The following is a 27,992-nucleotide window of genomic DNA, read 5'->3' as shown; positions in this document are numbered from 1 at the left end:
GGGGCAATTTTCTTTGGCCTCAATATCACCTACTCTTCCAAGCAAGTATGTGTAGTTCACTGTAAGAAAATAGATAATAATTAAATGGAGTGGAAGAAACCTTCAAAGAATGGTTATAACCTATAATTTCATTGAATAGAAGCCAACCCAATATTTTCTCAAAAACAGATTCAAGGAAGAAGAAAGACTTCCCCTTATTTCTCTCTCTTTCTCTCCCTCCCTCCCTCCCTCCCTCCCTCCCTCTCTTTCTCTCTCTCTCTCTCTCTCCCACACACACACACACACACACACACACACACACAGAGAATATATACTAATATATTAAATCTTGGACACTTTAGGAATTTTAGTGTTTCTCCATGATACTCTTGACTGCATCTGGCCTCGGAGCTGCCGGGTCCCTCTTAGCTAGCATCCAGGAAGTCACAGGGAGCCAGGCTTCATTCACCTCAGATAGTGACGCTGTGTCAGGGTGCATGTGTGAATGAATCTCCTTCTGAAAGAGGAGACACTCAGCAGTACTCCCCACGCCCCCAGTGACACCATCACGGTGCAGGGAGAGGTCTGAAGCAGAACATGCTATGGGTGAGGTATTCCCTGCATGGTGGGGGCTGTTCTGCTATGTAAGGCCAATGCCATCAGGTTACATAACTTGGATGTAAAAGCAGATGGATGCTGTGACCACCAAGGGGGCCAGGAGGACGGCTGAAAATGTGGACAACAGTGTCCTTGGATTCCAGGAATTCTGTGGTTGAGATTGTGTTCACAGTGCCCGGGCGTGAAGGCTGTGCCCTCAGTCTAATGCTGTTTCAGCAGGCAGGTGGCACTCAAATGAGTTTAAAGCAATCACTGTGTTCCCTGTTCCCTCTCGCATTAAATTCAATCTAATTTCAGGCTTTAAACTCATCTTCCACCGGTTCTGTGCTTAAGGGGACTCAGCTGCCGGAAACGCCTATGAGTTCAAGCTGTATGGAGAAAACTGGGAAGGAGAGAAGGAGAGGTTAAAAGGAAGAAATCAAAGGAAGGAATTAATCTTTGAGGCAGAAGTAGGAAGGAAAACAAGATGTGCTAGCTGATGGAAGGGGAGTGTCCTGCGCAGCCAAACTACTGGGGATGATTCTGTTTTTAAATCAGATTTTCTTGGGGATGATATAGCTTGAAACACAAAGTTCTAAAATTTACTTGTTAACTTGGTTTTCATTAGTGCATTATCACTGAAGTCCAATAAGCTTTTCATAGATGCTCTACTGAATAAAAATACCCACTCATATTAAAACATGAGTGCTTATATTTGCTTTAAAAATTAGCCTGTGTGTGTTTAGTAGGCACACTATCAAATCACCACTGTTGCCCATAAGTAGATCTTTGCTAAGCCTTGTTTAATTAAAAGTACATGAAGACTACACAGGCAAACTCCCCAATGTAGTGAAAAGTAATATGCCATTTCCTAAACTGTACTTCATGCAAAAAGAGTTGTTTCTTTACAAGAAAGAAACACTTTTGTAAAGTCACTAAGTCTAAGGGAAGATTCTCATCTCTCAGTATTATAAAAGTAGAAAATGCAAAAAGATTAGACTGTCTAAGCATTGACCCAAAGGCATTTCCTGAGAACAAAAGAAAGCCCTCACCTCCAATCTACCCTCTGTAGTTAATATCTGTACAATGTATTTGCTTTGGTTGGTAGAGATATATTCAGAGATCAATGAAGGATTGAAAGCATATTTGTGTAATCTATGTATTTATCCTTCAGTGTGTAGAGAGTTTTAGTCTTTAAACTCAAAAAGAATGCAAAAGCTGCCCCCAGGCTGCACGTTTGATGTTTGGATCAGCATTGGTTATTCCCATTGTCAGTAGGAGATGGTTGTGGGCTCTTTTCTTGCCTCCCATTCTGAAGATCTAAGTACTAGACTGTTGAGGGAGAGGGGACCTCACACTGAGCTCATGGAGCTGGACCTGTTGCAGGCACAGAGGACAAGGGGGTGCAGCAGTTATTTCTGATCCCCATGGGGAGGAGCACCCCAACCCTAAAAACCTCAGGAAAAATAACACATGAAACAGAGTAAGACACTTCAATGTGGTAGAGAAAAGAAAATCCTATCACTCATCATTTGACAGAGGCCATGTATTTCTTGACAAATCTCATGGACTTGTCTGAATTGCGTGTGATTCTCCTCAAGTTTGTCAATGAAAATCTTGCACCCTGATGATTACAGAATATCCAGGGTCCTTCTTCCTCTATCTGTGTGACAAGGATGAGCAGAGGACATGCGAGGGCAGTGGCATTCCACTGAGCAGCCCGTTCCCACCAGCACAGCAAGTCTAAATTCAGACTGGCCCTGAGCTGCGAATAAAGCCGTCACCCCAGGAGACGATGAAGAAATAGCGTTTTATTTCTTTACAAATTTATAGCCAAGACAATAAATCACTCCATAGAAAAATTTAAAACAAGATACATTGTTGTGACCTTCATAACTGATGGAGTCATTAGTACAGTAGTGAAAGCTGCCTGCTGGGATGGTGGTTGCAGCATTTTGTCAGGCTTGATGAAGGATGAGAAAGAAAGTCCAACATTATGAATGGAACGGGGCAACTAACAAAGTTGCTCGTGTGAATAACCAAGAGATGAGCTTAGTGGCCAGGTCTCCCCGCATTTAGCTACCTTTGCAATGGCTATTAATATCATAATACATGATGTTATTTCATGGGGCTTTTGTTGGTTTCTTTGGGGATTTGTTTATTTGGATCCATGACTACCCAGTAACACTTTTTACCTTGATAACTTTGACCTAGATCCAGGCAAACACATCTGATTTTCTTACAGATGCCATTGAATGTCTCCTCAAACCCTCACGATGACACTTGTTGAGTCCCGCATCATCCAGAAAACCCAGAGTATACTCGACCACCCACCTGTCTCACCCATCCGCTTCCCTATCCACATCCCTGGAAAAGAGTAAAAGAGGTTTCTCAACCCCGACCTTAGCCCAATGTCAGAATTTCTTCACCTGATATGGCTGTCCAGTCTGATCTGCAAGAACTGATGGCTCATGTTTGAAACAATATGGAAGTTTTGGCTGTGAAAGTCATCACAATTTGTTAGAAGGTTGCATTGATTCAGACTGAAATCTCAAGTTAGCCATGTTTAATGCCCATGTAGTCCCAGATAATTCCCTTCTCCTCCCTGAACTTTGATTCTCATCTTTGAAGGCAGGCCGATTTTATTTCTTTTCTCTCTGTGAGCCCTAGGAGTGTTTTAAAGACACATGAGAAAATGTGGCTGATTTTCCAGGGATAGATGCCAGTAAAAAGCACAGATGGGAGACAGGAACATTTTTAGGGGTCATTATATTGAGAAAGAAAATAAACAGATTAGTGATGATGTGGTTATGAATGCATTGTCTTAGAGCTCCTGCCAAAATGGGCCAGCTGCTCCCTTTCACTGAGCTGGGTCTTGGGTGTAAGTGGGTCCCAGCCAGCTGACTTGAATGATTGGTCACCTCTTGGTAGTCATGAAGTCTACTTCTATCTAATAGAATCTTCTCCCTAAGTTTTTCCCTTTCCAGAAAGGGACAGTTTGACTCTTGCGATTGGTTATTGATGAACACAGCCATAGTGCTCCACAAGAAAGATGCTATAATAGGTCCTAATATCTATTCACACTGTGTTATTGTTACATGCTATGCTACTCCTAGTTTCACAAGCAGTAGAATTTCCTACCTCTAAGATGCATTGAGCTTTGACAAACAGGAAAGAACACAGCTGGGGAAATGCTGACTGGGAAAAGCTACTGTTTCGTGACACATACAAAATCAATTCCCATTTTTTTATTCTCAATAGTTCAGTGACTAACTAGTAGACTTAGGAACCTGGAGTTTATTCACCAAATGCTCTATCACATACCATATTAACTTCAGCTGAGCTCACCAGTTTTAGACAAATAACTTTGCTATTGCCTGAAGCTAAGCATTCTAGAAGCAAGAACAGTTTCATGGCCAGGGAACAAATTTAAAGATGAAATGTGAAATCTATGAATTTTGACATACAAAATGATATCCTATGTGTAACACATGAGTGTCATGGACATATAAAATCCTTTACTCCTCTTGTGGCTATAGTTTTAAATGTAAAGGAAATACTCTTTTAGAAACAACTAAAGTCAAATGCTTGAAATAATCATCCTCCTCTCATCGAAATAAAACAATCAGGTACCCAGTGAGGAAATTTCTCTGACGGTCAATGAAATGCCCCATGTTTTCTTTGTTGGCAGATAAATCTCTAATCATTTGTTAAATGAGTGGTTGAATGCTGAACTATACATATGACGTTTAATAATGGGATACATTTGTAAACTAAGAAATGTTATACCTGAATGAGACCCAAAGGAAACCACAGTCCTGTGCAGACTGGCTCTGGGGCACCGGTGCCCTGGCTTGTGAGCAAGCTCCAGGCTGCCTGCAGAACTGCAAGATGTCTGCATTTTTGTTCATGAGTATACACATCAGTCTAGGCCCTCAGGAAAACAACTCAAGACTAAGGAAAGTATGCTGCACCTCAGCCAGAGCTGAAAATAAACATCAACAATTCTTATACTATAATTAGGTCTGACTATTCTCTCAGGTTGGGCAGTGTTACAAGGCATGGCAAAAGTTTAATTTGGCCATTGGTCATTCTTGCAAGGAAAATGCATGTGCGTTGTCCATGATATGACATAATAGCTAGTGCTCAGTGTCCTTTCTCAACACGCAGCACGTTGACTTCGCTTACTAATCAGTTTGCCCAGATTGTTCATTTTTCATTCACTGTGTTTCAGTAGAGGAACTAATTGACTCCTGCCCTGCTAATGTGTTTGGAATTTATATCAAGTCTGGCCTTTGCTCTTCTATCACGGTGATCTTTGACCTGAAAAGTTTAACTACAACCATCTTTTAGTAAATGGAAATCACATTTGGGGGAAAAAAATCAACCAAAAGAAAAAAAGGAAGGGAAGTTTCTTCTTTTCATTTTAAAGTTGTTTTTCTTGCTGTGTTAGAAGCAATTTTACCATGAGAATTTTTTAACCTGTCATATATTTGTACTGAGAGAACTTCATTTTTTCAGGGTATCTTTTAATTCATATATTTTCTTTAAATTTCTATATACTATTGGAGAAATACTCAGTAGCCAAAATATTTCTAATAACTAAAGAGGAAGGTCTATTTTTTAAAAAATTAAGATTTAAAGAGAGAAAATGGGTGATATAGTGGAAAGTGTGTTAGAATGCAGAGCCTTACGAAGAATGAACATTATTGGGGGGGGGGGATGGAGGAATTAAAGCTATCATTGATTATGACAGGCAATTCAGAGGTCAAATACACATGAGTGATTGCATGTATACTTTTAGCACTTTAATTACCACACAGCATGCAGATGTGTCCCTACTTCAGGAAAAATAATGTGACCTAAAATCCAAAATTAGAAGCACATTTATTGAGTAGCTATTTGAATTATAAAATGAATCTTCACGTAATAGAATTTACTGTTAAATTCCTTTAAGAATGGGCACTTTAAAAGCATGATTTAATTCAGAAAAATGATAACAAGAATCCCACCAATTTTGACCACACTTTTGGAAGCCATCTATAAGAATCAGCCATATTCTGTACTCACTGACATTTCAATCAGACTGGGCCATGGAACATTTGCTCAAGGCTAATTGCAACTTTCTAGATCTGTAACGAAGGCTTTCCTGGATGACCTTTATGAATTACAGTAAATAAAGCTTCCCTCTGAGAAATGAGCTGTTCAATAAAGGTGGGTTATTAGAAGCCCATTGTTAGCATGCCGAAGATATCCTTTCCTCAATGGAAGCCTGTAGTTAGAGGGTGATAGCAAGTAATATCTCCTGTGATTTCAGGTTCTTGTCACTGTGGAAAGTGCATTTGTTCTGCAGAAGAATGGTACATTTCGGGGGAATTCTGTGACTGTGATGACAGAGACTGCGACAAGCATGAAGGACTCATCTGTACAGGTGCAGTATTGGCCTCCATTGCTGGGTGCCACGGTCTGCAATAGAGCTGGGTGCCACCCATCCCACAGTGCCAGACAGGACAGCTTTGGTGAGCTCGAGGGCCACCTGTTAAAATGCAGCAGCTCTAAATGGGGAAGTGGAGACAAGCACCAACAGTATCCCCAGGGATGGAAAATACAGAAAGTGAAGCCAGATTATTTGATTGAGGAGAAACCTCCACAAAGTAACCATAAGCTCCCCAATCACACCTATGTGAGTCTATATCAAAAAAACCTTGAGCATAGTTTAGGAGCTGGGAGGTGATTTTAAAAGGCGATCCAGAGTACCACTAGTTGATGTGGTGGTTTTGGGGGAGCTGGCTGTGTATATGTAGGGGGAGTTCACATATGAGAAGGACTCAGTAGAATACACATTGCTTGAGTCCCAATAACTAATGTCTTGAGTCCCAATAACTTTCTATGAAATGCATTTCCTGAAGTTACTGGGGAAGTGGGGAGCTGTATATTTGCTTTCATCATCGCTAGCTGAAGGTTTAAGTTGTACATTTGCATGTGTCATCAAGTTAGACTTTCACTTTCTGCCCATCCCTATAACAAGACTCCTCTTCTAGCTGATTGCTTGCCTCTCCTCATTATGCAAGGTGCTTTGTTTTTAAGTATTTATTCATCAGTCAGAGGTAACGTGCTGTCTGGGGGATATACAACTGTGACATGGTAGCCCAGCTGGCATAGACTGGGTGGCTGTTCTGATACATGGATGGCAACACCAAGTAGATGTCACTAATTGCTTCTAAGTTTGCTCCCAGTTAAATATTATGTAATAAAATCACTGTCAAAACACCAGAAGAGGATGAACGAAATGGTTTTATTATGGACAGTGATGGTTTCTCGTGGCATAGTTTACTCTGGTGCATTTTGGTCATGGCAGTGATTCCCATGTGTGTTTTATTGCAGGGAATGGAATTTGTAACTGTGGAAACTGTGAGTGCTGGGACGGATGGAATGGAAATGCATGTGAAATCTGGCTTGGCACAGAATATCCTTAACAGTTGCATTGGAGAACACTCTGGATTCTTATTTTTCTAGGCCATTAGAACATATAAATGCAAAGAAAACCATGTATAATCACCAGTAGGGCAGATTAAACAGACTATTGTATGTTTTTCTATTTCTGAATTCCTGACTGAAATCTGGGTACCATTAGAAGTGAGCTAAGCAAATTCTGATATAAATCATAGAAATAAGGTTTTCTCTTCAAATAACATCAGTAGTTCTCAACGTGGGCGACTTTGCCACCCAGAAGACATTTGGCAATGTCTATAGACAATTTTGACTGTCACACTGGGTGGGGTGGGAGGGTGTACTGCTTATATTTAGTAGGTAGAGGCCAGGGGTGGCCCAGCAGCCCCCAGAGTACAGGACAGCCCCCACCCAACAGAGAAGCATCTGACTATGAAAGTCAATAGCGCCGGAGTTGAGAAACGCTGAATGATGTGGTCTTTAAAAACCCATGTGCCTACAAAAGATGGCATTGGATTCTGTTGAGAAGTATATTCTTGCACAAACCCATTGATTAGTTTTTGCAGGATTCCATATCATTCAGCATTTCCACGTGAGGACATGAAGAGAAACACACGTGAGGTACAATGGTGGGTTGGGGAACCAGCAGGAATTCTATGGAAGAGGGAAGACCAGAGCTTTTCAGCCATTAGGTCATTTGTGCAGTCTCATTTTAAACTCACAAAAGCAAAATTCTCTCAAAATAAAGGAAAACATTATGAAAAATGTACAATTTAGCATTTTAAAATAAATAGTGGCATGTTTGTATTTTGTGTCAACATATATTTGCCTATTGATAATGAACACACACACACAAATGAACTGCAATTCAGGGATATTAATTTTCAATTCCTAGAACTAAGGGATGCCATTTTTAAAAATTGGGCCAGGGTTGCATGTACAAGACATTTGATTTGTCAATATTTAAATTATTTCCAGGTAAGATAGCCTTTTAAAACAACGTAATCTAGTTTGGTATAATGGCCTGAAATAATGATTTGTTTCCCTTAAACACTTTTTCCTAAGGATACTTACTAGGAAAGTAGAGTTTCACAAAGAAATTAATATGATAAATGGCACCAATTAAAAAGCTCAGAAAAACTACCAAAAAATTCTAGAAATGGCCTAAATAGAAATTATGAATATTCACTTCATGGTAGGAACAAAATGTTTATTTTCTTAATGGTGAAACTCTGTATGAAATCTACATTGAACTATGAAAATGTACAATAATTGGGGCTTCCTGTACATATTTACAATTAAACTACTTACACTAGTTTAGGTAACAAATAATTATTCAGAGCTTTAAGAAAACCACGTTTTTCCTATATGTGAATTATTTTATAAAATCCTGGAATAATGTAACAAAATTATTTCCATATTAAGATGAAAATTATTTGGAAACTTTATTTTGATGATGTAAATATTCTAGAATCATAGCCTGGATTTTGTAAGTCAAATCACGAAAAATAAAGATAATATGCATCTGTTGTAATAGTTAAAAATTTAATATTGAAAATTATCTTGAGAAAAGCTAACTGATGCTAATTTTCTAGTGCTAATGTTCTCATAACAATAGATTTATAAAATTGCTTTCTCCTGAGATTAAGGAGTGCAATCATATTGGTATCTCTATTATTGGGTATGTCAACCAGTATTGGGTTTGTAAAATTAGGGAAATATGGGTAGCCCCAACCTGTATTTAAGCTTCATACAAACCTATTATAATTGTCCCATAGCCATTTTGATGACTCATTTGAGAACACTGAAATCTATCACATTATCTTGCCAACAATATGAAAGACTTCCAGATTCCTTATGACCGGTCATCTCCCACAAAGGAGCAGACAGAAAATCCTTTAGGTTTTATGGGCTACAGGAATCCGTGCTGCATAATCCTCTTTATTATGCTTCATACTTTAGAACTGTAGAACAATGAAAGTTCATTCTGTGTTCCCAGGCCAAACACACACAGATTGAGGCTGGATTTGGCCCACAGCTCAGCAATGGTTTGGCAACGTGTGCCCCCCTGGGACTGAACTTAAGCCCTCATAGCTCACCACACATCCTCAGGTGTGTTTTATTTTTATTTTAATGTCTTTGTGTTGTTATCCATTTTTATTAACAACTTTATCAGAAGTGCTGCTCCACTCATGTTTTCACAGATAAAAAGTTGAGTCTGTTCTCATCAGTTCTGTTTCCTAAGTAAAAGAGTTTAGATAGTGAAGAAGTCATTAAATCATAATGTTCAAAATGATGTGTCCAAAGTTTTGGACAAAAATAAAAATGTCACTTGGCTATAGTCTGAGGTTTAGGTATAAAACCAAAACTAGATTATTGCCTAAGTCACATGGTACCTACATTTTAACTGCTTTTCTTTGAAAACAATTTTTTTAATTCTGTTTTGTGTGTGTATGAATAGTATGGGTATTAGTGTATGAATGGTTTTTATTTGAGCAAGGAAAACATATATATAGGTCTGTGTATACACACACACACACACAAAATGATTGAATTTATTTCTTTTCAATCTAACCTGTATAAACACTTACATGTAAAGACAAATTCTGCCCTTTGTAACTGTAATTCTGTAGTTTGACTTTTGCTCTTTTCTAAAAGACTCTCTAAAAAATGACAAGGCAAGAATGGACTTGAAATGTGTGGGAGAAAATCAGCAGGCAAATTCACTGGCTTGTTGATGGTTTTTAGGGATTTACGGTGGAATTAATGTAATTTGGAAAGGATGCAACAAGTTTAAAGGTGGTATAGGCAGTGATCCTGCTTGTTTGGCAAATCACCACCCAAGGATTCCTCCACAGGGACTTTTCCAAAACTGCCAGAGTCGTAGGTACAAGAGGAGGCTCTTTATAGCATTGCGTTTTTGGGCTCCCTTGAGCTCATTTAGATCCCAGTAGCACACCTCAGATACAAACAATCTCTGTCAGTAAACATCAAATCAGAACAAAGGAAACCAAAAATAAATTTTATAAACCCAAACTATAACTCAGCATTAAGGTGCAGACTCACTGTGAAAATGTTGAAACCCTAGTCAGTATTCAACAGGCCCAATGAGTCACCTTGTAAACTAAGAAATCTAAGCTATAAAATGTAACTATTTACATTCTGGATTTTGATAAGCTTGCATTTGGGAAAATAATTGACCATTTAGCTCAATTGCTTTTCCTATACATTCCCTTGTTATGAAATCATTTTTGAAAATCATTTTTAGTAATTGAGATAATTGAAAATTATATTCACCTGCTTCTGAACTCAGTAGTAATCTGGTCTCTATTTCTTGGACATGTAACAAATATTACCCCTGCAATATTAGGGAGATGATGTCAAATGAAGTGATGTATCTAACTTAAAAGACCTTTTTCTTTAAGAAAACTGAGTATAATATTGGTCATTTTGAAAAGACAGCAAGTGCTTTAACCATTAATTAAGCTGTTGGCCAGGTACGATAAAGAAACTCTGTTCATTCTCCAAGAGAAAAACAATTAGAAAAACAAGCAGGGGTTCATGAAATGGACCCACTGTGGATCCCTTTAAGTTATCCCTACCCCAAAACACTCAGGACAAGAACACATTTAGACCAAGAATATCTAAAATCTCTAGGATTTGCAAAGAAGGATGCTCAGTTTCATTTTCCTCTTTACACAGGATGGGCAATTTGTATGTATCTATAATTATGCCAAGTAAAGTGGTAACAAAACATTTTAGAAAAGTAAACTTACTAGAAAACAAAAATGATGTCACTTGAAATATCCAAACAGTGAACATTTCTGGGCATCACTGAGAGATGGGCAAAGCAGTTAGCTGCTGTAACAAGTCAGACATAACCCTCCCACACCAGATATGCATGCAGAAGGAATGGCCAGTATATAGCTCTGATACAATGGACATATGTACATGGAGGTATGAAACACACCATCTTGAAATACAAATGAATTCCATCAGATTTACTATATAGAACATCCACAAGTGACAGATTGCACTTAATAATAGCAACTTAATTTTTAAAGGGGGAAAAATGTCTTACCCCAGAAGACTTGCAAGAGAGGTATTATCAAAGAGCTAACATTTTCTTTGGCATGTAAAAGGGGAAATTAAGTGTACCAACTTATTTACAGGACATTTTCTGTATTTGTGGGTGATGCAATGCCATTTTGTTACATAAACTTGATTTTTTAATATGCCTTCATATAAATATTTTATTCAATATGTTGTATTTGTGAATACAACAAATGATATTAAACAAACTGTACAATGCAGACAAACTCTTCGTACGTAAATTGCGTAATACATACCAACAGTTCTTGATACACATGTCCTACCACATGCAGTTCATCAGTGCTGCCCTCTTTCCGTGCAACACATAAGACCAGACACAAAGGAAATGAGCTAACTAAATTACAGACAACAAGGACTCCTCTCCAACATGTCTAGACATAGATTAGGAGAAAGTATTTTTGACATCCATTCATAGTGATAAATGCCCTCATAGACAACCCAAATAGACCACAAAACGGAGATGCACATTTACATAACTAAGTCATTTACAAAAATAAATCTTGTCTTAATTTTAACCAATAAACAGGCTTGCAAGGGAAAAAGATACCAGCAAGTAGGAAGGATTACCAAGAAGAAATGGGTGTGTTGTTTGGGGTGTGTGTGTGTGTGTGTAGTGGTATAAGCCAGGTGTAAGCCCACCTAATTGGAATTACATTATTAAAAGTTTGCCACATATTATGGGATTTATTTCTTCCTTAAGTAATTTGTTTATGGAATTCCTCTAACTTACTCTGTTGAAAACAATAGGCTTTGAAATGGCCTAACATTCAAATCGAGAATGGTTAAAAGACTCAGTTTATTGTATTCATAATTTAGCATTATCAACAACAAATATCCTCAAACATTATGTTAACTTTTTTATTTATGAAAATGGAATCCAATATGAAAATGAAATAAGCATAAACATATCAGTTGATACTCAATTGTAAATCAGCTAAGCAGGCCAAAATTTTCAATGCTGGGCAAGGACTGTAGTGGAGTTTTATGAAAGCAGTGAGAAAGTAATTTCCCAACAAAGACAGTGCAGATGGGGGAACACAGCAACTGGATCATTCTTCCACACGTACTGAGAGGCCAGTCCACTGCTCCCATAAACTGTATTTTGTGAATGAGGTTCAGTTTGGTCTCAACTGACTCTTCTGGAAAGAAAACATTGAATTTTATTAAGTGTACACCGAGTTAACAAATATATTTGCAAATAGTTTAGTATTAAACATTTTGAAACTTTCTAGTCAGTATGGAACATTTTGCATGGAATTTTCGCCGAGTAGTCAAGTCTTCAGTCTTTCCTAGACGTTGCCTTCCCTAAGCTCAGAATTTTGCAGTATTCAATTCAAAAGGAAATGAAGAGAGCAAACTAAAACCAAAGCAAATACACCAGACGGACCCGAAACCTGATCTTTGAGGGTGTCGGCTTGCCTTTGTTTTTCTCTTGGATCCCTCAACAGACCGCATTCTGAGATCATGGCAAGGCACCGCGAACCCAGCCATTGGGTAATCCGGGGCCCACAGAGCTGAGTTACAGGTACGTACTGGTGAGGTCCACAGTACCGGACTCAGCATGCTGAACTAAAAAAAATATTTTTTCCTAATATGTCCAGTTTAAAAACTTGTCATTAAACACCAAAAATATTAAAGTCTAATTGATAACTAACGTTTGCATTGTTGCTGCAGAAAAGACAGCCGCCTTGCCCATGCTCGGCTGACTATGAGTGGGACGCAGCCACATCGGGGATGGCGTTAGGTTCATTAAAAACAGGAGGGAGTAGATCTGAAATGGATTTAGGTAGCGCAATTCTCGTAGGTCGTCATGATTTTGTTTTCCTTTTTTTTTTTTTTCCCCAAATAATGAAGACTAATAGATGAAAAATGAACCTTAATCAGGCCTACAAGGCCTACAGAATTCTTTGGACCCACTTTCTCAAAAACCAGTGGGTCTTGCTCGCTGGGCAAGGCAAATGTTACCATTACCAGTAAGCTTGTGATATGTATAAAACACACACACGCACACACACGCGCGCACACACCACACACACACACACAAAGAAACTAAGAGGGGCCGTCCAACACGGGTCGTGGAGAGCTTGCCACGGGTTGTGTTCGACCTTTCTGCTGCCCAGGCCTTGGGGACCTCGGCCGCGCAGTGTCTGCTACTGGATAGAGCGTGTATGTGTGTGGGATCAATAGTGTGAGCCCGAGACAACGATCTTAATCTGGATAGATGCAATTTGTAATACTAAGGTAGAAGGCGTTCTGATTCCCTGATTGCCCTCCGGACTAAGCCACCCGCAACATTGCCGATTCAGAGGAACACACTCCCTGCAAAAGGTCACAGACAGTGGCGCGAGCAGCCCTGTAAAAACGAGAAGAGGAGAAATCCATGAGAGCACAGGTTTACAGCGTCTAACTAGAAATTACTCAATAGTAGTGGGGTGCTACAAAATCGAACTGAAACACATGGATTTCGCTGGAACAGGACTCAAAAAGGGTAATGGGGAGCTGTCAGCAGGCAAGGTATCGAGTGTACGTGTGAAATATGTCATTCACATGAAGTGTCACAGTCACAGAAAAGATATTAAAAAGGCATTCCATATCTGGTAGGGCATTCCATGGTCTGAGTTGAGCTGGTTATCCAGGTGTCTTCTTGTCGTGGGGGTGCCACAGCTTGCGTTTGAACCACTTGTGACGAAGTTCGGAGCCAGCCAAGAGCAAGCAGCACTGGCTTGCGTCCCCGCCGCCCTCAGCCCCGGGAGCAGGAATGTCCGGTAGGGATAAATCACGCGACTGTGCTCGGGACTGGTAAGTCACAATGCCCCTGAGGGTCTGGCTATGTGGTCTTGCTCTTGTTGACTGGTTTGCCTCCGTTCATAATCGCAGACGCACTTGTGCTTTTACTCGGCGTCACCCCAGCCTTCGGGACCGTCTCCCCCACATCGTGCAAAGATGGTTCTCGGTACATGGCCACTGGGGACGGGAGGAGAAGGAGACATGGCCTGGTTAGGTGCAAGAGCAACCCACCCACACACTCGCACACCCCAGTCCTCTGAACTCACCCAATCCCATGCCCAGAGGACACCTGGCACAAGGCAGGGATTTTGAGTCCACAGACCCAGTGGTGCCGGCTTCCTTCACAGCCACTGTTTTCCATACCTCAATGAGGGCAGCTAGATTTTCATCTAGGAGACACTTATGCACTTTGGACAGAAGGGGCGCTAAGACTTGCCCTCCACTGCATACTGAGAGCAACACTTGAATGCATTTCGATTCAACTTTCTGCACCAAGGTATTTTACACCTGATGTCATTACTTTTCTCTTAAGTGGTTCAAAAGCAACACAGTTACTACCGTCAAGGTCAAAGTGCCACACAAGCAAAATCCTTCCAGCCAGGGCCTGCTGGACCACATCATTTCCGTCTTCTCCCTGTCATCATGGGAAGAGGCTCTTAAACACTGAAGGCAGCAGCAGGTGGCTTCGGGTCCTTGCACCTCCTTTCCTGATCCATGGTTAACAATGTGATAGTTGATGTCACACGGGCTACCGAGACGGCGGCTCAGGCCGAGTCTGAGACATCGTCTGCACACCGTCTGGTGACATCATGACAGCAGCTCAGGAGGCTTTTTAGAACATGATTTGGGGAAGTCCTGGAAAAGGATACTTCAGAGTGATCCTTGGGGAACAGCAATTGAGTTCAAGTCATCTGCCACCAGAAATGCTTATTCGAGATGCTTTTAGGTTTGTTGAAAGTGTAAGGAATTGTGTGAAGTGCCCTTTTGTTTACTGCGTATCCTATGTGAGCACCGTGGTAGAATGTGGCTTGATTTTTTTCAGCAGCGCACATGCTTTTGGAAATTAAAAAAGTGTATCAGGACTGGGCAAGGTGTAAAGGGAGCTAATATATACCCTTGCTGCATGTTCCAATCTCTCGCTGCCACTACTAATGAAATTTCTAGACAACACCATCACAGCAGTGACCTTGGTTCTCTGTGAGTAAAGCAAGAAGAAGAAATGAATGTTCTAGAGTATCAATAATTAATCAAGCACCTCGACTCTCCTAATGTTGCCACTGGAATGATTTATAACCTGTAGGGGTTCTGATAGTTTGAAGTGAGTTTTCCTCTATCAAGTAAGCCACCTACTTCCTTACTTGGTCTTAAAGTATTTCTGGCTGCTAATTATTTGAAAGCAATATGACAAATACTGCCTCTCTCTCTCTCTCCTGCACACATACATACCTAGTAGTTCCACTACAGAATTGGAATTCTAAATTATTATTATTATGTCACACCAGTAGAAGCTTGGATACTTCCCATGGAATATACAAGATAACTGGTTTCTAAATTTAACTGGGTTAAAAGACTTAGATGTCCTTTGGTTTCCATTAGACTTGTGCAATCAAAAGGTAACATTTTAGAAATTTTGTTAATACTCGTCTGTATTCAAAACATACAATCAGTGAAAAGAAACACAGCAAGGCAAATGGACCAAGATCTTTGTAGAACTGGTATGAACTCAGTTGATTTTTTTCATTTGAATATTGGGAAATAAGATGCTATCAAATTCACTTAAAATAATAAAGCCATGTTAAGGATATTATATTTGGGAACAACAAAGAAACACTCTGGTTTCTCTTTGATTTTCTTTATTATCTAACATGTAATAATTCCTATATCAGATTCTAGAATAAATTTTCATTCCCTAGAAGGTCTCTGATAGCTAATTTGGGATTCAATTAAGTCTTTAGAAGAAAATTTATTTACAGGAATAGTAAGTCAACATTATTGAAATTATAAGGGTTTTATTAACAAGAATGGCTTTGCAAATTTAGGAAAACCACAGATAAGTGAATGGATAATTCAAAATTTCAGGTTATCTTTTAGGGATAATATGGATTATAAAACCAATATGCAGGCCAGCATTGTGGCACAGTGGGTTAAGCTGCTGCCTGTGATGCTGGCATCCCAAATAGGCACTGGTTCCAGCAGCAGCTGCTCCACTTCCAAACCAGCTCCCTACTACTGCGACCAGGAAAGCAGAGGAGGATGGCCCAAGTACTTGGTCCCCTGCACTCATGTGGAAGACCCAGATGAAGCTTCTGGCTCCTAGCTTCAGCCAGGCCCAGCCCTGGCCATTGTAGTCGTTCAAGGAGTGGACCAGCCAATGGAAGATTTCTCTCTCTCCCTCTGTCTCTCTTTGTCTCTCCCTGTCTCTGTAACTCTGCCTTTCAAATAATAAATCTTAAAAACAAATACGCTTCCTCTCTTGATGGCTGTTTCCTGTAGAACTAACAAAGAAAATCAAATGGTCTAAAGTATTTGTTCACTTAATGTAATTCTGATCTCCAAAAGTATTACCTATCCAATTACTTTTGTTTTACTTTCTAAACATTTAGTTTCAAAATCAATTGTTTTTGTAGTTCTCAAATACATGTTATGTAGGTAAAAGAGAACGATGCGTCCATCAGAATCATTAATGTGAAAGGTGCAGTTGTTGCCAATTAATGAGCAAAACTCTGGTCTGCTCTTTGCAAATCTGAGCAATGTCAATGTGAGGGCTGCATTCTCCACAGGTGAATGCAGATAGATTGTTTTAGTTACAGAAGGTAGTATCACAACCGTATGATGAACACATGTAGTTGACAGAAAAATAGAGCAAGTTCCCTAAGGGTATGATTATTACCTGCTCATTTTCTGTGATTTTAATTCACAAATACAGGGGGTCTTCAAAAAAGTCATAGAAATATGCATTATGAAAGAACTTATGCATGGATTTCAAAATTGTTTACATCAAAATTCACTTTTTTTTTTGACAGGCAGAGTGGACAGAGAGAGAGACAGAGAGAAAGGTCTTCCTTTGCCGTTGGTTCACCCTCCAATGGCCGCTGCGGCCGGCGCACTGTGCTGATCCGATGGCAGGAGCCAGGTGCTTCTCCTGGTCTCCCATGGGGTGCAGGGCCCAAGCACTTGGGCCACCCTCCACTGCACTCCCAGGCCACAGCAGAGAGCTGGCCTGGAAGAGGGGCAACTGGGACAGAATCCGGCGCCCCGACCGGGACTAGAACCTGGTGTGCCGGTGCCGCAGGTGGAGGATTAGCCTATTGAGCCGCGGCACCAGCCCACTTTCTTCTAATTCCATTTTCCATGCCTTTTTTTGCAATACCTTTTCATACAGCTACTTTTATTTCATGAACATGAAAATGAGCAAACACCTTTCTTCCTACACTAGGAACTGATTTTTTCTAATATACTTGTTTTCATAGATTTATATCATAACAGATTCAATTTTATAATTATCTAGGATAATAATTGGGGCCGTGAGGATTTGAGACACAACAGGGTAGAAGAGATGCTTTTCCTGAGTGCGTGCACACGCGCACACACACAGCGTAGTATACAAGGGACAAATCTTCTGTAAACAACTTACATAGACATCTGTGTGATTACCACTTAGAGCAGAATGAAGGACACTGTCAGCACTCCATGAAGTTCCCCTTTAGCCCTGGCACTGGTACACTTGCTAGCAATGTCTTCCATGTAAAAACAAAGCACGTGATATTTCTGATAAAGGCAGTGCATAAATAAGACTCACCTTCCAATGGCTTGGGTAGAAAATGAGCTGCTGGTTTGGTTTTCTTTACTCTGTTCCCTTTCATAACTTGCCCTTCCTTATTTAATCCCAAAAACCAGGCTCTACCAGATTCCTGTTGTCTGTACAGCATGGATGAGTAGATTACATAATAATTTTCAAAAACAGACTCTTTAAACTTGCATTCAGGAGTAAAAAGTTCCTGGTAAGAGAAAAGAAGGAAAAGAGAGTTACAGGAGGGAACCAGATCTTTCCGGTGCTTTCTGTGCGTTCTCCTGAAATTCATCCACTCTGGTGAAAAGGTCAGCCTTGTGGCAAGGTCAAGCTGGCTAGACCTCCCCTGCATCGTCATGGTCCACATATTCTTTTTTCAATATCAAGTGAACTGAGAAAACTGTCACTATTGGGAATATGCATGGGCAAAAGTGTGGATGTCTTTTAATAGAATGCATGAGCACACTCAATACTTTCACTTTAATAGGATACAATTCAGCTGGGGCATAATCAGAAAGGGAGCATGAAACTAGCATAAATGAAATAAAATATACTCAAGATATTTTATAATCGATTTTATATATTTCATAGAATAACTCTGATACCCAAACAGTTGCAGGGTATTATTTGAACCACTGATATTATCCAAAGGTGATATATGTCATCTACAAAGAAACAAAGGGAAACCTTGAACTACAGCCATGACATCAGCTGCCATGGAGGATGGCCCCAGAGCTACTAGTGTGTAACCAGTTGAGGCCAGGGGTCATATTAGCAGGTCATAGGGACAGGAGCTTAAAGTAATTATCCATCCAATTCCATGGTTTGGAGACCTATAGCATTCCTTGAAGACAAATATCAAGAGCTGCCTTTACTGAAAACCACCTAGCATATTCTGAAAGATTACAGTATGCTAAATACTATTAGACTCAATGCCTGGATCTCCACTGATTGATGAGTAGCATGCAAAGCATACTACTTTAGTTTATCAGTAATAGAAGATATGCATAGATGATTTTGTATACCTATAAAAATTCTCATCTTTGGAATGAATAATGATTATAATGTCATGTATATTAATAAAAATAGAATATAATGAGAAGCAATATACAAAGTTGTAGGAGAAATATGATATATTATCCAATTTATTTCTATAGTTTCTACTAGACAGAACAAAAAGAAAGATTATAAAATTATGCAAGAGACAAAAATCTCTTCCTTGTCTTGACATAAATTTCTAAATGGCATTTCCTTACAGGGAAGCTGTAAAACTGACATCCACTAACATAAACTAAAAATACCCTGATCATTCACAGTTATATTTTGTATTTGAATCCTGCAGTATGTATTAAGTAGATAGACAGGACTGGAAAAAGTCCAATAATTGGAACTTGAAGTAATTGTAATTAGCAAGATCCCCAGGGCTCATGCGTACTGCAGAGGCCACCAACTGAAATGCTTTTAATGGCAAGAGGGCAGCAAGCTGTGGCTATCGTGGCTATGAAACTAAATGGTCTACACTCAGCTCCCAGCTCTGCAAAGAAAGGAGCAGCTGGTCCTTCCATGGATCTCATGTGAAAATACAAGCCTTAGATCTTTCGTGGATCCAATTTTCCAAAAAGGTAAGAAATCCAGGTTTGCACATAAAAAACCCTTTTAATGGTAACAGTTATTTCTTAGTTTTTGCTTTTCCACATAAGGCCAACCAGGGGACCTAGATGGTACCTGCGGATTGCAGGTTTGAGATTCTTATGTAAGTTTGGTGAGAAAGGAACTAGAAAAGAAAGAATCCTTGGTTGCTTATCAATCTAACGTGTGGTTTCTATAGTTGGCTGATATGGTAATCACGCTGGGAAATACTCTAAACCTGGTAGTTGATAATATGAGGATGCTTATTTGAATTTAGGCTTAAATCTAAATTTTCTGAAGGTGCCCAAGTGAGTAAGTTTGATGAGTTTTCTGATGAGTCCTTTTTGCTGGTTAGAAGCCCACTACCACCCATACAAAAGCAACGACGAGAGAGTTCCAGCAGAAGCTTCTGTAGTAACTTGCACTGATGCCAAACAAAATCATCAAATCATAGAATAACAAATGCAACAATGAAGGCAGGAGTCTCATATCTCCACTTATGTTGTGGCTGTTTTTGAAATGAAAGCACCATCTGTAGTGCACTTATTAGCTTTACAGTAGCAGCAGAACCCCTCTACTGAGGGAAATGTCTTTGTTTAGGAAAATACTCTCATGGGCCATTTGCATGTACAGAGACAGGCTTTTGGATTCAGGAGAAGAGGAGAGGGTGGAGGGGAGAAAGGGCCTGTGTTCCACCACGCGTGAACAATGAATTAGCCACAAACCCCCATAATGTGGCAAAACCATAACTCCAGAACTGAAAGTGACTTTGAGAATCAAACCCAGTGGTCAAAAAACTGACATTCAGGCCAAATTCTTGTGTAGCACCCATCTGTTTTTGCAAATAAGGTTTTGTTGGAACTGAGGCACTCGCTGTCTTCACAAATTGAATACATCTGAATGCGGGCAATCAAGTTCAAAGATGAATAGTCAACACAGAGATCCTGTGATCCCACAATGTTTATTTGGTTCTTGGCCCAAAAAAACATTTGCCAGGGATGATCTAAGGTAAAATTTTAATGATTTTGAAACCTAGGTGACTGGGGCAGGGGTGATGAATCCAAGGTCATATTCCAAAGTTAAACTTCGATTGTGCATGAAGGCTGTCCACAGAAAGTTCATGAAACTGCATATTGTGAAAAAACCCACATGAATTATTAAATTCTTGTGCCAAAATACTTTTTAAATTCCATTTTTCATGAATGTTTTATAGTACTCCATATGTTCATATGCATATATTCAAATATATGATCTGAATAACTTTAATCAGTTTCATTCTTAGTCTTATGTCTATGATGGCATGCATTAAGAATACACAGCAACCCACAGGTTCCACTTGGATATGGTGCCACATTGCTGTTGTTTGTGACTAAGTGAAAATTAATGTCAATACCTGCAGGGTTGCCTGCCACCACTTTAGTGCAAAGGGAAAATATATAAAGCATTTCTGACAAATGTACGGCTTCTCCTAGAGCACAAGGCAATTCTAAAACATTCACAAGAGTCATGATATTAGACATAAGTAGCACATAACTCAGGCACACTAAATCTGAATATTTACTTAATCTATGTTGCAGTCATCAAAACGCTCAGTCCCCTCCTGCCAAAGTGCCAGTAATGACCCTGGTCCTGGACATCTTAGTTTTTCTCCTAAGGCTTACAAGCAGAGAAAGAGGGGCCCCAGATATCATGTTCCTATTTGGGGGATACTACCAAATCACAAAACCTACTTACAGATGACAGATGTGATGAGAGGATAACTTATGAGTTGAGTTGTAAACTATACCCATATCTGACTAAATATTTGAGCTGAACTTTCAAGCTCAATTTAAAGTATCATACACCAGGTTGTTATTTAGTTATTAGCATACTTTCAACTTAAGCATACCTTTAGATAGGAATCACAATGATCTATTTATTGAATTGTCTGCTTTTCCAGCCCCTTTCTACATTTTTGGGAATAGAATCAGTTTATCCTGAGGTCAGCAGATATTCATCCCAATCTACTTTATTTTCTACAATATTGAAATTAATTATATCTTTTTTAATAATACTATTCTGAGGGGCCAGCGCCATGGCTCACTTGGTTAATCCTCCGCCTTGCGGTGCTGGCATCCCATATGGGCGCCGGATTTTGTCCCAGTTGCTCCTCTTCCAGTCCAGCTCTTTGCTGTGGCCCAGAAGGGCAGTGGAGGATGGCCCAAGTGCTCGGGCCCTGCACCTGCATGGGGGACTGGGGGAGGCACCTGGCTCCTGGCTTCGGCTCGCCGCAGCGACGGCCATAGCAGCCATTTGGGGGGTGGACCAAGGGAGGGAAGACCTTTCTGTTTCTCTCTCTCTCTCATACACAGTCTAGAACTCTACCTGTCAAATAAAAAAAAAATGCTATTCTGATACTGCCCAGTTCATCAAATCAAAACATTTTTGAGACATAGAAACAGATCTCCTACTTTGTGGTTCACTCCCCAAATGCCCACAATGGCCTGGTGAGATAGGCTGAGCTGGGATCCTTGGAACTCAATTCAGGGCTCCCTCTTGAGTAGCAGGAACCCTATTGCTTGAACCATCACCACCACTGCCTAAGGTTGTGGTGGCAGGAAACTGGAGTCAGAAGCTGAGGTATACATGGGACATAAGAACTCTGATGAGGGGAGGCAAGTGTTGTGATCTCCAGACCCAATGCCTATTCCCCGTTTCTGGTTCTTTAGAAAGAAAGGAGCAGTGCTCTTAAAAATTACTTATAAAGAATACTCTGACCGCTAAGAATTCAAGTCATGAGTTTGAAATAGAATATAAAGGCGTTTAACACTGAAGACAGTTACAGTTGACTAATGCATTTTATTTATCTGAAACTCTATAAAGTCAAATATTTATACTATGGAGTACTGACTGATGCCCATGGAAAGATAATTATTACTAAATTGTATGTGTACTTCGAATGAAAGTATAACTTTTTAGGTATAAGAGAGCTTTGGTTTTATTACAGAACCCAGTGAGTTTAGCTATATTCCTGCCAACAAAGCAGTCTTCATGGATTCCCATATTAATGCCCACAGCAGCCAAGAGTGGGCCTGGCTGAAGCCAGTAACTTAGGAACATTTTGCATGTTGTTGGCAGGGATCCCAGTATTTGGGTCATCATCTGCCACCTCCTCGTGTGCATATGAGCAGGAAGCTGCTATGAGAGGCTGGTCGAGGACTCTAACTCAGCCATTCTGATATGGGATGCTCATGTCCCACTGGGTCTTAACCACTGTGCCAAAGGCCCACCCTGAAAGTTTTTTTTTTTTTTTTTTTTTGCCAATAAGATTACTGAAACTGTATAGTAACACATCTTCAAGCAGGGTAGCTAATTTGTTAATATTCTATATTTTATCACATTTATATTTACCATATATTGGATTTAGTGAGTAAAATCAAATAATTAGATATTGAACATGTATACAGTGTATATATATATATACACATAGATGGATAATTTTTTGAGATAGATTATTTGAAAGGCCAAGAGCTTCCAACTACAGGTTCACATCCCAGTGGCTACAACAGCCTAAGGGAATCCAGACTGAAACCAGGAATCTAAAACTCCATGCAGTTCTCCCTCCTGGCTGGAGGAACTCAAGGACTTGAGCTATCATCTGTTGCCTCCCAGGGACATTAACAGGAAGCTGCACTGGAAGCATAAATGTACCACGACTAAAACTAGGCACTGATGTGGGATGAGGATGTCTCAAGCAAAGGTTTAACGTCCTTTGCCACACTACCTGCCCCTCAATTGTTAATATGGTTTTTAGGGATGAGTAGCATTTCATTGTATGGGAACTTGTTAGCAGTACAGAAGCTCAGGCCCACATGTGATTCGTATGCATCTGAAGTCGGCAATATTGGCATATGTTCTCATGACCATACAAAACAAAGTAATATATTATCATGACATTTTAAGAAATGTCAAATTGTCATTATTCAGATGCTTGGTACCCATGTCTTCACATTAATACAAAACCCATAAAAGCAACAGCTCGGGGTTAAAAATTTGAAGTATTTACAGCACATCCATAAGAAATTTAAGATTATAAATAAAAATATGTCCCAACTTATTCTATAATGTTAAATCTGCTGCACTAGAGTATAGACAAGCATAAATTCCTAAAATTATAATTCTTGTAACATGAACAGATGATACTCATGCTATAAATATTAGCAAAAAATATCAGAAAATGAAGCTCCTTCAGGAAGTATTGAGACAAGTATATATCATCCTCACACATTTGTCAGTATTCAGCAGGGAATGTCTCAACATTAATCACCACTATCGTCATAATGTTAACAACTATAGTTAAATTGTTCATACCCATCGCATTCACTTCTCTTGATAATATCAACTAATTTTTTAAAAAGATTTTTACAGACACTGGTTTGTGTACCAAGTGCTCCACTCCTGGTCCAGCTCCCTGATAATGACCTGGGAAAAGCAGGGGAAGATGGCCCAAGTGCTTGGGCCCCCAAATACCCACAAGGGAGACGTGGAAGATATTCCTGGCTTCAGCCTGGCCCAGCCTTGGCTGTTGTAGCCATCTGAGGAGTGAACCAGCAGAGGGAAAAACTCTGTCTCTCCTTCTCTCTAACTCTTTCAAATAAAAAAGTAATCTTTTAATATTTTTATTTTAATTTATTTGAAAGGCAAGAGACAGAGATAATCTTCTGTTTGTTGGTTCACTCCCTGGATACCCACAGTATACAAGGCTAATCCAAGCCAAACCCAGGAGCCTGAAACCCCATCTGTGCCTCCCACATTGGTGACAAGAACTTGAGTAGTTGAGCCGTCATCTGCTGTTTCTCAGGGAAAGGAAGATGGATTGGAAGTACAAAGTCGCCAATTCTCAGACTAGGCACTCCCATAGGGGATACAGATGTCCCAAGTGGTGTCCTAACCACTGTCCCAAATGCCCGCCCCCATCATTAACAATCCTCACTGTAATCCTATTATGTGGGTCCTATTTTAGTAGTTATTTTAGGAATGAATAAACAGGTGCAGAGGGGTTAAGACCCTTGCCCAAGTACACTTATTTCCATCTAGACAAAAATAACCATTTAGTTTTATTTATCCTATTATTTCTCTTAAAAGATTTACTTAAGATGTATGATGAATTACAAAAATGGTCCCACTTGTCCACCCTGAGCTCTGACCTTTAGCAGTGTTGTCTCTCTATGAGTCAAAGTGAAGCCACTGGATGCTTGACAAGCACGTACACAGTGAGGTTTTCCCCTTCCGTATGCCTCCATCACTGCCACTGGAGCATGGCAGGCTGATCTGGCTGATGGAGAGAGATGGGTGGACAGAGCCAAGTGGCCCCTTGCAAGCTAGCCTATTCCCAGACATGGGATCAAGTCCTGCCAAGATCTTCAGAGCCATCTATTCAACTCCCATTTGGCCCTAGTTGCACAGCCCATCTATATAGATTGTCACAGTCCTTGTTTTGTGGTGGTTGTTACAATGTATCATTAAAGGAGCTGACAAATGGCACTGATAATTACTAATATGACTGAAGTATTCATTCAACTAAACACAGAAGATTTGTGTGTTACACTGTTATCTACCTCAGTCCCTATACTTGGAAGAAACAGATGGAAAACAATGATGTATGTTGTCACATTGGCCAAGTTGACATATATTTTGGAAGAAACAAATGATTATAAGAAAAAAAGGTAAACAAAAAGTATATTCTTTTTTTTTTTTTTTTTTTTTTTTTTTTTTTTGACAGGCAGAGTGGACAGTGAGAGAGAGAGACAGAGAGAAAGGTCTTCCTTTTGCCGTTGGTTCACCCTCCAATGGCTGCCACGGCCGGCGCGCTGCGGCCGGCGCACCGCACTGATCCGATGGCAGGAGCCAGGAGCCAGGTGCTTCTCCTGGTCTCCCATGGGGTGCAGGGCCCAAGCACTTGGGCCATCCTCCACTGCACTCCCTGGCCACAGCAGAGGGCTGGCCTGGAAGAGGGGCAACCGGGACAGAATCCGGCGCCCCAACCGGGACTAGAACCCGGTGTGCCGGCGCCGCTAGGCGGAGGATTAGCCTAGTGAGCCGCGGCGCCGGCCAAAAAGTATATTCTTAAAAGTATTTTTAAGCCGGCGCCGAGGCTCACTAGGCTAATCCTCCGCCTAGCGGCGCCGGCACACCGGGTTCTAGTCCCGGTTGGGGCGCCGGATTCTGTCCCGGTTGCCCCTCTTCCAGGCCAGCTCTCTGCTGTGGCCAAGGAGTGCAGTGGAGGATGGCCCAAGTGCTTGGGCCCTGCACCCCATGGGAGACCAGGAAAAGCACCTGGCTCCTGCCATCGGATCAGCGCAGTGCACCGGCCGCAGCGCGCTGGCCGCAGCGTCCATTGGAGGGTGAACCAACGGCAAAGGAAGACCTTTCTCTCTGTCTCTCTCTCTCACTGTCCACTCTGCCTGTCAAAAAAAAAAAAAAAAAGTATTTTAAACTGACAAATACATGAGCATTCCAAATGAATCTCTTCTCTTCACCCAAAGCATAACACCTTTTCCATCCCACTCATCAATTACAGAAATACTGAAAAACACAGAAATTGCACTGGCTTCTGTTTTGTGTCAATCATTCCTCTTAAAAAAACATAAAGGACAAAATTCCCTGTAGAAGATCTGCAATGGGATGAAGGTGTCACCAGGTGATATTTTCTGTAAAAATGGAACTCGACAATCAAAATCATTGTGTTGCGTATCAGTTTCCAAACACCACACCTTTCTGACATATATAGAGCCATATAGTAACTGTATGCAACTTTACACACACAGAAAATGTAAAACTTATAGTGCTTTACCTGAATAGAATAAAGGTATCAAAACCAAGAAAGAGTGCTGTCATGAGGATTCCAAGAAGCTCTGGAAGAGCTGGATGAATAATGTCACTGGGTGATAATTGTCCAGAGTGGCATGTGTCTGACAGAGATCACTGGGGTCTCCAAGTCAGATTGTCAGCATTGCCTAATCCTCCAGTTTAAAGACCAGACTCGGGGCCACTGCTATGGTATAGTAGGCTAAGCCAGAGGTGCCTCCATCCCAGCTTTGTGTCCCAGCTGCTCCTCTTACAATCCAGCTCTCTGCTATGGCCTGGGAATACAGTGGAAGATGGCCCAAGTGCTTGGGTCCCTGCACCCGCCTGCAGCTCCCGAAACCTGGCTTCAGATCAACCCAGATCCAATTCTGGTGGCAATCTGGGGTGTGAACAAGTAGATGCAAGACCTTTCTGTCTCTCCCTCTCTGTAACTCTATCCCTCAAATAAAAAAAAAAAAATACTCAGACTCAACTGGTGATCACATTAAGCCAAACGAGCCAGACACATGAGTGTGCACAAGTGCATACAATATTAATAAGATTTTAGAAACACATCTGTCCCAGTCAACAGAAAAGTGACAGACTATGTAGTCTCCATATAACAATACTACCTGAAGTAGGGCCCATGGCCCTGTGCCTGCCTGTGAATTGTATTTTTTTTTTTTTGACAAGCAGAGTGGACAGTGAGAGAGAGAGAGAAAGGTCTTCCTTTACCGTTGATTCACCCTCCAATGGCCGCTATAGCCTGCGCACTGTGGCCAGCGCACTGTGCTAATCTGAAGGCAGGAGCCAGGTGCTTCTCCTGGTCTCCCATGTGGGTACAGGGCCATCCTCCACTGCACTCCTGGGCCACAGCAGAGAGCTGGCCTGGAAGAGGGGCAACCGGGACAGAGTCCGGCACCCTGACCGGGACTAGAACCCGGTGTGCTGGCACTGCAGGCGGAGGATTAGCCTACTGAGCCACGGCGCTGGCCAAATTGTATTTCCTACCTGAAGTAAAATAAGGACAGAGGTTGAGTGAAACATTTATAAACATCTATAGCAATTTAACAGAGTACTTTTTAAAATCTGTTGAATATAAAAATAGAAACTCTGGGCTTATTTTTTTGTATTTTTTACACTTTCCTAGTAGATGAGTCTTATGTATTTTTTCACATCATTACTCTGCAAAGAAATGACAAAAAAAAAATAAATTCTGTTCAGGCCAATGTTGTGGCCTAGTGTGTTAAGCCACCACCTGCGATGCTGGCATCTGATATGGAGACTAGTCCATGTCTTGTCTGTTCCACTTCCAGTCTAGCTCCCTGCTAATGGCCTCGGAAAAGCAGAGTACTTGGCCCCTGCCATCCACATAGGAGACCTGGATGAAGTTCCTGGCTTCTGGCTTCAGCCTGGCTAAGCCCTGGCCATTGCAACCACTCGGGCAGTAACCAGCACATGGAAGACCTCCCTTTCTATGTCTCTATGTCTCCACCTCTCTATTTCAATAAGTAAATATAGAGATCTTTATATAAAAAAATGACTGTCATGTGCTGTGAGATAGATCCCCATCTGCATCAGCATCCCGTGTCAGAGTGCCAGTTCAAGTCTCAGATGCTCCAATTCTGAACTTCCTCCCGGCTAGGGAAGGAAAGCAGAAGAGGACCCAAGTGCCTGGACCTCTGATACACAGGTGGGAAACCTGGATGGGGTTCTAGGCTCCAGATTTCTTCCTGGCCCAGTGCTAGCTATTGCAGCCATTTGGGGAGTGAACCAGCAGATGAAAGATCTCCATCTCCATTCTTTCCCTGTCTCTGCTTCT

General features: G+C 40.8%; 2 protein-coding genes across 5 annotated transcripts in view; one reads left to right on the top strand and one right to left on the bottom strand.

Moving 5' to 3' along the window:
* Positions 1–8,570, top strand: part of ITGBL1 (integrin subunit beta like 1) — a 272,363-nt gene extending 263,793 nt beyond the window's left edge. For both annotated transcript variants that reach the window (XM_070048620.1, XM_070048621.1), the window contains 2 exons: positions 5,894–6,007; positions 6,961–8,570. In XM_070048620.1, coding sequence (XP_069904721.1) covers positions 5,894–6,007; positions 6,961–7,052 — 206 coding nt within the window. In that variant the 3' untranslated portion in view covers positions 7,053–8,570. The remainder of the gene's footprint in view (positions 1–5,893; positions 6,008–6,960) is intronic.
* A 2,019-nt stretch (positions 8,571–10,589) lies between these two features.
* Positions 10,590–27,992, bottom strand: part of FGF14 (fibroblast growth factor 14) — a 712,599-nt gene continuing 695,196 nt past the window's right edge. For 2 of the 3 annotated variants that reach the window (XM_051850463.2, XM_002713014.5), the window contains exons 4-5: positions 17,726–17,924; positions 11,917–14,103 (exon numbers count right to left, since the gene is read on the bottom strand). In XM_051850463.2, coding sequence (XP_051706423.1) covers positions 13,967–14,103; positions 17,726–17,924 — 336 coding nt within the window. In that variant the 3' untranslated portion in view covers positions 11,917–13,966. Of the gene's footprint in view, positions 14,104–17,725; positions 17,925–27,992 lie in introns of all 3 variants that reach the window. The other variant, XM_008260154.4, reaches the window with a different exon arrangement.

This window comes from Oryctolagus cuniculus, chromosome 9, assembly GCF_964237555.1.
Source record: "Oryctolagus cuniculus chromosome 9, mOryCun1.1, whole genome shotgun sequence".
Taxonomy (NCBI): domain Eukaryota; kingdom Metazoa; phylum Chordata; class Mammalia; order Lagomorpha; family Leporidae; genus Oryctolagus; species Oryctolagus cuniculus.
Note: the sequence above shows the minus strand (reverse complement) of the source record. Positions and strands in the feature narration are given on the sequence as shown.